Source organism: Catharus ustulatus, chromosome 3, assembly GCF_009819885.2.
Source record: "Catharus ustulatus isolate bCatUst1 chromosome 3, bCatUst1.pri.v2, whole genome shotgun sequence".
Taxonomy (NCBI): Eukaryota; Metazoa; Chordata; class Aves; order Passeriformes; family Turdidae; genus Catharus; species Catharus ustulatus.
This window is the reverse complement of record NC_046223.1, coordinates 72,118,555-72,131,137: the sequence shown is the minus strand read 5'-3', so window position 1 is coordinate 72,131,137 and position 12,583 is coordinate 72,118,555. Positions and strand designations below refer to the sequence as shown.

Below are 12,583 nucleotides of genomic sequence, written 5' to 3'. Positions count from 1 at the left end.
GCCTGGTTTCAATGGATGGCCCATTAGCAGAACATTTCCCATGGAGATAAGGATCACTGCCCCCCACCCTCAACAGATGGTGATAGAATAGATACCTTTTATCACACTCTGTATTTTAATGTGCGGCTTATAATCAGGTGCGGCTTATATATGGACAAAGAACAAAAAGTTGCTTACACCCGGAAGTGCAGCTTATAATCGTGAAATTACTGTACCTACTCGTAGCCATACTCTGCAGAGATCAGTTCCTGAGTCTCCTCTCTCCGGGAGTTCAAGTTTAAGGCGTTATAACATTGTAAGGGATATTAGACCTTGAAAAACCACTGCAACACTTGTGGCTTTGATGTTCAGATAATAGCGGATCCAGCTTAATTGGAGCAACATGAAAGATCATGTTCCTGTGTTCATAAAGCAGTTGGTAAAGCCCACAGTTATGAAACAATATGCCTCACTTTGAAATGCTTTCCTGTTCATACATCATATAATTACTTTTTTATACACTGTAAACAATGCATAGTCTTCTCGTCCTTCCTTCCCATGTTCTAGTTAACTTACAATATAAAGCTGAAAAAAGAGAATACAAAAGAGTTGCTGGCAAATTGAATAATAAATGTGAGAAATTTCTATGATACAGAATACTCTGTAGCCTATAGAATCATATAAATTCAGAATTTTCTATACTGTGTCTGAAAATTTATGAGGAAAGGAACAAAAAGCAGTAACAACATGGAATGAATCTAGAGAATTTGAAAGTGATTGTTAAGAAGCTCTATGCATTTTTGGAACTGAGATTATTATACCAATATGTAGTGCCTCAAAGACAATAGGGAATTAGTCTTGTCAGAGAGTTTAATTAAAAAAAAATTAGGGCAAGTTCTTTTGGGTTTTCATGAGATGCCTCCTGTTGTTCCACAATGACTGCCTTCAGAGAGGAGAAAAAAAGCAAACCACATTTTGGGTGGTCTTCCATGACTGTTATTTTCAGCCATACCTGAATATAGTAGTTGCCCTTTACTAATCAACTGATTATAAGTCTCTGTAAAGTGGAGAAGTGAGGGAAGGAGGGGGTCCTGAGGTTGAAGAACAGAACAGCAGCGAAGGATTACTATTGGAGAGGTCACCAGGGACAGCAGGTGGAAGAGGTTTACTTCTGCAGCCCAAGGACCTTCAATTTGGAAATGAGAGCTCTGGATAGCTACTGTGTGTAAGCTGGTGTAGACAGAAAAGTTACAGCTTCATTTCAGAGTCCTGTTTAGGATCCAACCTGCATTTGGTGTCTGCAAGGAAGGGAGATAGGGAGAAAGGTCTGGAACGTAATGGTCCTTAATATAACAGGCATCTCTGAGAGGAGTCCCTTGGGAGTACAGGCTGAGGAAATGCAAGAATGGGTGAGATCTGCAGAATTGCGAGACTTTACTGACTGTGAAAGGTAATCCTTTGATTGTGGAAGTAAAAAATTCCTTTGGGTTTGTTTTTTTGGTGAGATGATCTGATGTGTAGCGAGATGGATATTCTGACTGAAGCTTTTTCTGCATTCTCACCCTCTTTTCCAGATGAAACATTAGTGTCTGAAAGTTTGGCTTGGATTGCAATCTCTGCTTTAGTGGTAGCCGCTGAGACAGTCACAGACTGTAATGAAATTTGGTGGAATTTTAGTGTCTTTGAAGTAGTTGCATTTGCAAAGTATGTGAGTGAAATTGGTCAGTTTGGTTAGAAAGTTACAGAGGATGGGCAGCTGCAGGCAGGCACACACATGTCTAGACAAAAGGCATGTCCACATCCTTGGGGAACTACATTAAATGAAAAGGGGGAAGTTACTGAGCAAGAAAGTAGCATCTGAAGTTTATTAACGTAGAATTTTCCTGCAAACTTCCATAGAACTTGCTTACATTTCTAGACTGCCAGATTTGGAAGAGCTCAGGAGAAAATTCCATGGAACAAACCACTGGTTTTGTTTGGCACTGACAGGTTGGTTGACTGCTTACAAGACTTTGGGCCGGCAGACTGGCAGCTCTCGTGTTTGATCTGCAAAACCCTGTGGAACTACAGTGAGGACATGACGAGCGCGGCCTCCTGCTTTGGAGAAGACACCAACATGCTGCTGCTGCTGCTCACAGCATTTCTGGGTGAGGCTTGTGGTCTTGGTCTCTTTTCCTCAATAAAAGAAATTGAAGGAGCAAAATCAAAGTAGGATTGGTTTGGGTGGGAAGTCTGTCCTGCAGCTTTCAGTGGCTGGCCAGTGTGGAGTGTCCAGCAGCACAGTGGTCCTTGCACAGCACATACTGGTCCCCTGGGGACCATGGCATTTCTGGGGTGACTTTGCTGCCTGGCCACCTTTCTTTTCTCTCTGGTCTCCTTGTGGGGAAGGACAACATCCTGACAATTTCTCATCTGCTCCCTAAAGCCGGGAAGGGCATGCTCTTTGCTGCACAAAGGCTGAAAGGTGAGTGTAAGGACCTTGATTTGCTTACCCAGTGGGATCTTTTCATCTGAGCATTTACTTTTGCTTCAAATTTTACATAGTTTAGTGGCTGTGTAATAGTTCTGTAGCCAGCATATGTAATTTTTGTCCTTTCGTTTTTGAGCACTGCTTTACTTATGATTTTATTTTGGGTAGGGCACTTGCAATTATCTTAAAAAAATCTTTAAAATGTAAACTAGATTGAAGGAAAGTAACTGTATTTGGTGATGGTTTTAATTGGAAATTGATTTAAGATGTATGCTTACTGTCAGACCCAGAGCGAATGTGAAATCTCGTTGATGTCTTTTGTTGTAGACAAGTCAGAAAAGTGGGTGGATTTGTGAGAACTTCTTTCCAGTTAAAGCAGAATTACTGGTATTTGCTTCTGTAATAGTTCCTTGTATTACATTCCTTGCTATGATGGACTTTTTCTTAATGTGTGCAGTAATTCCATCTATTTATCCCAAAATAGCAGTGATTCAAGGTTATTACTGCACTTTTTAGCATTCTGCAAGAGACCTGCAAACTTTACAGCACAATTATGTTTGAATTTTCTGGCACACAGCAAGGGGTATATATATTTGTTTTAGAAAGTACATGCTTACTTTTTTCCTCTGCAATTAACACTACTTATTGAAGCAATTGATTTGACTGCACAGTCCAGGCTGGATAGCAGTTGTAACTCTCATTGAATAGTATAACTTTCATGAATTGGAAGTTCACATACAATTGCAGTTGCAGTTACAGCTGTGATTGTAATGCAGCTGTAATGGTAATTACTTAGGAATAGGTTAGAATTAAATCAGAAAGCCAGTCTTCTTCACACTGTAATCAGAAGAGGAACTGTAGGAAAAGCACATCTTACTCATTGGATCTGGTTCCTCTGTGTGCAGAGAGCCAACAGATCTTAGTAATAGCAGCTGGTTAATATTGTCCTACATCTTCCTCCTGCCATTGTGTACAGTAACAGCCTTGAACTGTCATTGCTCTGATTCTATCATTCAGGAAGCAGGAGGCAACTGCTGACAGCCAGCGAACTGTGCTTGAGCGTCAGCACACCCTCAGGAAGCGGAAAAAGTGGAGCATGGCACAGCAGACACCTCGCTTCACCTGCTGTGCTTGGCCTCCTCCCTTTTATTTTCCCTCCCCCATCTGGCACAGGATGACAAAAGATACAAGGAAGCAAAAGGGAATGGAAATGGCCTGAAAAGATGATGTGCCCAAGAGAAAGGCTGGACCAAGGGCACTATTTGCTTTTTCTTTTTCCCTGCCTGATCCCAGCAGCCTGGGATGCAGTGGCCCTGATTTCCAATGGCACTTGTCATTCACTTTCTTTCAGCTGCTCTTGAATTTCGTGTCACTCTGCTGGCTCAGCACTTCTGGAGGCTGCTGTTCCCAGGCCCCTGGCAGCAGCTTTGCCTTGGCCCAGGCCCTCATGAGCAGCAGTGGAGATGAGCCTCTGTCTTGGGAACATTGTTCTGTTTGGTCTTTCACGGAAGAGAAAGTTTCTCCCGCTCTCTCCAGACTTTTTCTTGGGCTGACTTTTACCTCCACTATCAATTCCAGGAAGTTATTTTGGAATCTCAGCCCATGTGAACTCTTACACGACATGACAGAGCTTCCAGTGCTCCCAACCCCTGTCTTGCCAGTGTTTCAAGGATGGGCAGCCCTTGCAGACTGCAGGGGTCTGCACTCCAGTCTCCAGTTTCCCCCACAGTATGCAGGCCCAGTGTGTTTGTCTTGTTCCTGGGCTTGCAGCCAGCACATATGCTCTTTGGCCAGGACCCAATATTTCTGGTTTTTGAGGAGAGTCGTGGGAAAATTAAATTATCTGCTTGCATGCAGAACACTGATCCTCACTGATCCACAGCGTTACTCACATTCTGCTTTGGGAAATTTACTGTTTCAGTTCAACACTTCAGCTTTGAACTGCTTCTGACCCTTGTTCTTGAAGGCTGGAATTCTCGACCTCAGTGATTCCATAAATATTCAGTTGATGTCTGGGGACCACAGCTGTCTAATAAAAGGGAGAAATGCTTCTCACTCTGTGTTAGAACAGAGTTAATTTGGGTAAAAAAAAAACCCCAGGAGTAGGCAAAGCAGTTATCCTCGAAAACAAACCCCATAATCCCTTATTTTCCACTTCAGGGTCTCTGGATTCTCTTCTGCTGAGATTGATTTTAGGTATGTTGGGTTACTGTGCCATGGATAGAACAAGAGCTAATGGGCACAGGTTGCAATAAGACAAAATTCCAATTAAACATTAGGAAAAGAGATTTCCATTGTGGCGGGGGTTAAGGACTGGAACAGGCTGCTGTTGTAGAAGGTGTTCAGTACTCAACAGTACATGGACTAGAGCAAACTGATGCATGGTGATTTTACTCCAGAGGTTTTTTCCAACCTAAATTATCCTATGACATCATCAAATACAGATTTGATGCTGGAGGCTGGATTTTATCTCTGATTACAAGTTTTCTTTCTGCAGAGATAAGACTTTCTTATGATCTTTCTTGAAATAATGGGTGTTCTTTTCCTCTTTATTTTATTACAAAAAACTCTAAATGTCATCTCCTTACCTAGAACCTGTTTTGGAATCTTTCTCACAATCAGCCTCTCTCTTAATTTCAGTAGTTGCAGTGTAGTGGCACAGAAGCCAAGTACTTCTTGTGTTTCCAGTTGCTGGTAACTTTGTGTGAGCTGGAGCCCATCTCCACACACAGGAATGTCATTTCCTCCTTCATATTTGTCTCAGCTCAGGCCATCTGATCTGCACAGGCACCTTAGCATGGCTTTTGGATGGGAGTAAGTGCTGTTGGAGCATCTCTTCTAGACACAGTTTGACTCAAAATGCGGGTAACTGAATTTTTTCTTCAGCCTCAATTTGCCTTTACCTGCTGTGACTGTGCAATAAGAGTTATTTGTTTAACACATTGTGAATCTGGTGCTTTTTCATAGTGCAGGCCAAGGGTTAAGTATTGCCTATTTGGAGCAGGATTCTACCTTCATTTTAGGTCTGTTTATGGACAAAATCAAATATCAAATGTCAAATATCCTTCTGTTAAACTGTGTGGAAACATTTGTTCAGCATTAGCAGTTGTGTTTGTGGATTCCTGATTCAGAATACTTCTGGTTGCAGTGTGATTTCTATTTTCTCTCAGAGTTTGTCTCTTTGCCACATCCAATGCCAGGCAAAGTGGAGGGGGGAAAAATGACTGATGACTTCCTTTCATTCCTAACATTATCTATTAAAGACTATCCTGTTGTTTTATTTTTGAAATTTGCAAGGAAGGGAGAGCATCAGTAAATACAGTAACTAGTGTGGTTTATGTTCCTTCAGTGTGAGAATAGCTAGAGTTTGAAAGAGTCTCCAGATTAGCAGAGCAATTTGGGGCAAGAAAAACATAGTTATAGTTAGATCAATGGATTGCTCACTTCAGCAAGATTGCTGTGGGCAATGTTAAACCCTGGGAACTTTCCAGACTGACAGTCACAGTAAATATTCAATCTCAGAGACAGTTTTTGTCTTGGAGACACTGTGAGGTGTGAGAAAAAAAGAACGTGCAATGCTATTTTCACTGTTCTACTGACCTTACCGACCTTTTTTTCCAATTAAATCTAAGACACTCAGACAGTGATGCTTATCTCAAGTGCAGAGCTGGTAAGCTGTATGTGTCACAAAATATGTAGTTGAGTATATTTTTATCTGGATCTGATGATGGTATTTTCCTTGATTACAGATGAAGAGGTAGAGTTGGAGTGCAGCCTTGACAGAGATATAAAGGACTGCCAAAGAGTATATTGGGAAAGAGAGTTCAAACCCGTGGCAGAAAAACTTCTTGACAGAATTCAAAGCCATCACTCTTCCAGCTGAGTCTATCACTCCATCTTAAACAGTCGGGGGTTTTTTTGTCAGGTAAATTTATATTTCTAATACATCTATACATTGCCATTGGTAAACTTGTTTGGAGAGAATGACTGTTTTAAAAAATAAGTTAGAAAAGCCTGGCATTTATGTACTGGATGCTATCTTTTGAAGAACTTGTATGAATTTTTTGCATGTGTTTTAAAATATACTTTAGCTGATGAAGCAGCTGTTCAGTGTGACTTGTCTAGTAACTGCATTGCTTCTTGACTGGAAAAATTAAGCCAAAATATTTTGCTTGACTTCTAATTTTTAAAAGGTAAATTATGAGTGAGCACTGGGACCTCTGTAGTACCAAAAATGCTCTGCAAACGAATGTTATGTGACAGAAGCCACATCTCACCTGCAGACTTTGACACACTTTTACCTTAAGGAACTTCTGGGACAGAATGCTGTTGGGGCCTTGTCCTGTGTTCCTTCATGAGCTTCACTCTTGAGATCAAACACGTTGGTGGTCAGGGAAAGTCACCCCCTTTCCTTGGGAGATCTCCCTTCCTTCTGACACTAGGGGCTAGGGTCTAGGGTATCCCAGCTAACCCAGCTGCTGCTTTGATGCTTGTGGGATGTAGGTCCAGCTGTGTTGGTCTCTTCTGAATTGGGACTTCACATCTTTTGGCAAAATGCCCATATCTGTGATGTCAGAGAAGATTTTACCTTCTTTCAGTTGGTTCCACACTCCCAGGAGCTGCCTGTGTGCCTCTACTTCTCAGATTTCTTGGCCAGCTGTCTCCCCTAAACCTGTGTCTCCATGTGGGGCCGTAACAGACCTCTTTCACCCTGTTCCTCCTGACTGCTGCAGCTCCAGCCTGGCAATCCTGGGAGAATGGAGGAATTTGTTGGCAGGCAGTGATTCAGAGCTCCCTCAGTGGCACTGTTCTCTCTGCCTTATGTAGTGCCCAGACCTCTGCTTCCAGGTGAGGAGAGACAGCAAGGAGGTCAGGAAGTAGAGCCGTAGTAGAAGGGCAGCAAGACTTCTTTCCTAGTTTAGATATCTGCTTTTATGGGGCAGAGAAAAGGAGATTTCATAGTCCAGGTTTTGGGAATGGTGAGGAGGAAACTTCAGTGGAAGTGATAAAATTTGCTTCATTCTTTGTGTCTCAGCAGCTCAGGTATTACTTGTGCCCAGCAAGGTCAGCCCTGCTTTGGGAGCTTGTGCGGTGGCTGTCACTGCAATCCACAGGAGAGAAGTGCTTGACATTCAATGTGGTTTGGCTCCAACAACAGCTCTGCTCAGCTCATAAGTATCTCAATTATCATCCCTTCTTTTGCCATTTTAATTTTAGCTGAAGGGAAGATAAATGGCTTCAGTGTCCATTTGTTTCTGGGAGAAAAGAATGGATTTGCTTTGAGAGAGTATTAAAGAAAGAATGATGGGTAAGTAGTCCCTGTGGGGAAGAAGCTGGAGGCATTTGTTCCTGGCATTTGTGTCACAGCAAGGCAGGCAAACATCCAGCTGTGCAGGGCAGGGTGGGGGCACTAGAAAAGGTGCCCGTGGCCAAGCCCTGTCAGCAGGACTGATCAGAATTGACAAGGGCTGAGTCTCTGTCACAAGGCAGCTGAAACTGATGGCTGGCTCAAGTCAAGGTGGTGCTTGGGCAATTAAGATTTGTTCAAATACAACACTAATTATGTCAGTATTACTGATCAAACTGTAACCAAGAGCCTGAAGTGCCGTGTCTGCAGCACAGGGCAGAGCTGGGGATCTTGGGACAGCCACGATCTGTGAGCTTTGGCCTTTGTGCAGGAAGAGGCATGTTCAGAGGAGCTGGATTGAGAAGAGGGGGCAGCACAGGACCCTTGAGGGGTCTGGTCGAGCTATACTAGCCTCTGCCTTCCTCTGGAGAAAAACCTGTGAGTAGTAAGAAGCAGCTCCAGAATGCTGGATTTCAGGTATGTTCTTATGGCATCATTTACCATTGGGTATCTCTGCAACAGACCTTAGTGCAGCATCTCTCTCATGTCCAGGAGCCCATTCCTGTTCTCCTTGGGGAGAGCTGCCAGCACCACAGCTGAGGTGCACAAGAGGCTGGGCTCTGCCAGAGCTGCCTGGGGGTACTGGGCAGTGAGGTGGGATTGCCTGCAGGTTGTGACCAGATAAAGCCACTCATACAACATATCCACTGCAGTGCTTACTGCTTGAAAAATGAGATGTGGCTGGAGAGCATAGGATGGAAATGGCCAGTTTGGGTTTCTTGGAAAAATTCATGCCTACCTTTGACCCCAGAAAGTACCTAGAGACTGAAGCACTGCAGAAACTGTTCACAGACTGGAAAGGCTCAGCTCAGCTGTACAATGCCCTTAAGACAGGAAAGTTTTGCTCTGTTTTTGGAACATTAAAAATCCTGTATTTTCAGTTAAGAGGAAGCACCAGATGCTTCCTGTTAGTCACAATTTTTGACAGTTTATTAATCTTTCTCCTCCAGATCTTTTTAGATATTTTAGCTTCTTGGACTGTAAACTTAAAACTGTTCTCAGAAGGTTCTGTAAAAAGAGAAACCAGTCTGAGCTGAGACCCAGGCCAGAGGACAAAAATTAAATTGATGCTGCTTCTGGGCTTGGGAAAATTCATTTCACAGAATCACAGAAAATCATACAATCAGCTGAGCTGGAAAGGACTCATTAGCATCATCGAGTCCAACTCCTGGCCCTGCACTACACACCCCAAGACTCACAACTTGTGTCAGAGAGCTTAGTCCAAATGGGTGAAAATATCAGCGGTACAGAAGAGGTGTTCCCACTATAGTTAGTGAAGCTCTAACTCTGTTTTTAAACTGTTCCTCCCACCAGGAGTTAAAAAATTAATGGCTCGTGATTCTAACTATGTTTGCTCAGTTACTGTTTCAAACATTTTAAATGGTCTTAGAACCAGTAAGAACAGAAGCCTGAAGTTAAACTACACAGAAACACCAAGAGAAAAAGTTGTTACCTTTATTTCAAAAATACCAGTAATACTGACAAATTTAAAAAGCAATTCACACTCATACAAAAGTATTCATGTGTTCTCCAAAACCACTGTATATTAAATGTCAGCATTTAAATCATGTTTTGATTTACTAAAAATAGATGTTTTTTAGCCTAGTTATTTAAGCAACTGCAAAAATCATTAAGACCAGCGTTGGGCATGTAATACAGTAGGCCTGTTTGGCAGTCTAGAACAACATTCCCACACCTTGTCCTAGCTCCTTCTTCGTTCATCCATGAAAAGGAGGACAAGAAGCTACTCAACACTTTGTGTAGGTAGATCTCTAAGAAACTCTGAGGACTCCAGTCCCCTTCTTTCCATAGGAAGACCATTGCACTTTGGAGCTCACAAAATAATGCTGAACAAACATCCTGTTTTTAAGGCTAAACTAGTTGAGAAAATTGACTGCTATCTTTCAAATTGTCAGTGTGGACAGAGGAGGTTTAGTTCTGATTAAACAGGGAATCTAAATAACAAGGCTTTTTTGAAACCACACACAGTAAAGGCTCAGACAATAGCAGTGCTCACTTTCACTTCTAGCTCAACTGGAACAGCCTGGGTCTGTTCACTCCACCTGCACAAATAGCAGCATCAAGATTTTCTAAAATTATTCTCGTAGGGAAAGCAAATGCCATCAAGTCCCAGAATTTGCCTTAACACAAGATCTATGTATCTATGGTTTGCTAGATTGCCACAAGTTCAGAGAATGTCCTGGGCTGTCTAAAGCCAAAATACCATGAGCAGGCAGCACTTCCGCACAACCCTGTCAACTGCCAAGCGTTCGCTGTCCAGTGGCAGCAATGATATTCCAAACATGGAAATAGCTGAAACTAAAGGAGTTATGGCACAATGGGCATCTTAACTTATAGCTACTGTTGGTCCTGAGGCTTCATATCTTCCTCTGCCATACTGCAGCTGCAGAACATTCCAACGTCGACAGGCAGCCAGAGACATCAGGTCATATAGCGAGTAATAGCTCTCAGAGCATAAAGTAGTTCGGCTTGCATCCGAGCTTCTACCAGAAGCAAATTTACATGGACCTTTGGGAGAGAGGAGAAGTGCTTTAGCACTGTGCTCACCACCACGCACTGCAGCCAAGGGAGGCCTCAGGGCTGTGGATGTAGTGCTGGTGCAGCAGCAGCAGGGGAGCACTGCCCATGTCACCACCCAGATCTCGCTGTGGAGCTCACTGAGGGAGGCAGAGGAAACAATGCCACACCTGGTGCTGTGGCACAGAGTGGCACTGGCTCATGGGCACACTTAGGCAGGGCCATAGGAAGAGGAAATCATCCTTTAGCAGACCAGATGGTTTAGCAGGAAAAAACAGACAAGCTTTCAAGCCCTTCTTCAGTAGCACAATTATGCAGGGCTTGTTCAGTTTTAATGAGGCTGATGATTAAGGCAGAAGGGCAGTGCTAGCAAAGGCAGAGGTGATGAGGACATTTGCTCCTGGGGACTGAGAGAGAAACACAGAGGCAGCTACCACCTGAACAACACAGAGTGGTTGGCCAAGGTGAAGCACCAGAAAAACTCTTAAGTGCCATAAACTTGCTATCTATACAGAGACACAGGTGTTCAGTAGCTACTGGAGGTAAGAATTTAAGCTCCTCAGATCATCCCCTCAATACCTTTACTGTATGTCTGTCATGTCTTTGAGGATGAGATCAGAAACTTGTGGGCAGGAGGGTGTGAAAGTATTTTCTCACTGACATCAGGTTGCTGTGAGTTTGCTCTGGCATGTAAGGGCTGTGTGTGATTTCATCTGCATGATCTCCATGAATGATGTATGGTCAGTGACACATACAGTAATGAGCCTTAGATTTTTATGGCTATGGAGATGCAAAGTTTGGGGCTTTAAAGAAGGATTTGTGTGCTTAGAAAGCTCATCTATCACAGCTAGTCTAACCAAAACATAGGCAGTGTTTTACTTGAACCATCTTAAATCATTGTAGTTATAGCACCCTGCTTTAAGGGGTTTATCAAGAACTAGAGCCTCTAATGATTTGAACATTAATGATTTCTGCATTTTTTGTTTTAGCATTGAGTTTAAATGAGGCAGAGAAATAACAACAGGAAATGTGACTGGGAGGTGCAATTCAGACTGTAACCCAGCAGCAGAGCTTTTAGGCTTTAACAAAGAAACTGCTTTGGGGCTATCCATGCCAGAAGGACCAGGGGACTGGAAAGATGCTGGGGCAGTCAGAGAGCTGTTCCAGATCTGCTGCCAAGGGATGGATGGATGGATCTTGCACCACTTCCCTGCCTCTCTGGGATACCGGCAGTACTGACTGCAATTGAGGTAAAGCTGTACCATTCTCATCTCCAAGCCCCTGTACTGCTCAGAGCTTGCCCAGTCCATGTCAGCTGTTAGCTAGCACACAGGCAGCAGGAAAGGGGAGATTATTTCAGCCTGGGTACATGACACTTCCCAATGACTTGACTGTGAGCAGAACCCCAGGAGCATCAGCTAAAGCTTAAGCTGTGTGGCTGTCAGGGAGACACTGATCTGGGGCCCGTGGCTGTCCCTCAGCATGCACACCAACTGTACCTTCTCAGAGTGTTTAAACTGTCTCCAGAAGCTATCATACATTCTTTTTGTGGTCTTTTCAGGAGTGCAAACCACAGTCTTGATATAAACTTTAAAGCTGCGGTCCAACAACTGATTAATTTCACCATAGTCATAATCATCGTATCTGTTTGGAATTGAAAGAAAAACACTTTCATTTTCAAGCAGCAGTCATTTCACTTGCATTGTTTCTAAGTTCCTATGGCAAAATAAATTACTGGGTAAGTGTAACACTAGTGGCCCTCCCCCATACCTGAGAAAGAAAAGCCAATGTGTTTAGAACAAAACCAGTAAAACTGACCTTATTCCAAACATACAATGAATATAGTTCCAAATAGCTCGTCTTAGCATTGAGGTATCCACATCTTTGTGCATGGCCATTGTGTTGTAAGTCAGATTATAAGCAATATGGAACTTCTCATCAAGTAGTTGTCCCACGTCTGGATAGAGACGATTAACCAAGGAATAGCCATGGTCTTCCCAGGAATAATCCTTAGAATAAACAAAAATGCAGAATGGAGCATTTCAGAAATTAACTTGTGAATACCCAGAGCTTTAAAGATTCCAGGGCAGATATTTCACTGGGGTAGGGGTTGTTAATTTGCTGGCTTTAAGCCTCACCCACAGGGCAGTGAGAGCACAGCCGTTTCCAGGTTTGATATCTGGCACAAT

The 12,583-nt window shown here is 43.1% G+C and overlaps 2 protein-coding genes across 12 annotated transcripts in view; one reads left to right on the top strand and one right to left on the bottom strand.

The window, feature by feature from the left end:
* ARMC2 (armadillo repeat containing 2) overlaps positions 1 to 12,583 on the top strand; it is an 86,056-nt gene that overhangs the window by 60,405 nt on the left and 13,068 nt on the right. For 3 of the 7 annotated variants that reach the window (XM_033055664.2, XM_033055660.2, XM_033055663.2), the window contains exons 20-21: positions 1,969 to 2,126; positions 6,199 to 6,374. In XM_033055664.2, coding sequence (XP_032911555.1) covers positions 1,969 to 2,126; positions 6,199 to 6,332 — 292 coding nt within the window. In that variant the 3' untranslated portion in view covers positions 6,333 to 6,374. The other 4 variants (XR_004417422.2, XM_033055662.2, XM_033055665.2 and 1 more) reach the window with 4 other exon arrangements.
* SESN1 (sestrin 1) overlaps positions 9,298 to 12,583 on the bottom strand; it is a 78,127-nt gene continuing 74,841 nt past the window's right edge. For all 5 annotated transcript variants that reach the window (XM_033055667.1, XM_033055671.1, XM_033055668.1 and 2 more), the window contains 3 exons: positions 12,213 to 12,403; positions 11,894 to 12,038; positions 9,298 to 10,385 (listed from right to left, as the gene is read on the bottom strand). In XM_033055667.1, coding sequence (XP_032911558.1) covers positions 10,299 to 10,385; positions 11,894 to 12,038; positions 12,213 to 12,403 — 423 coding nt within the window. In that variant the 3' untranslated portion in view covers positions 9,298 to 10,298. The remainder of the gene's footprint in view (positions 10,386 to 11,893; positions 12,039 to 12,212; positions 12,404 to 12,583) is intronic.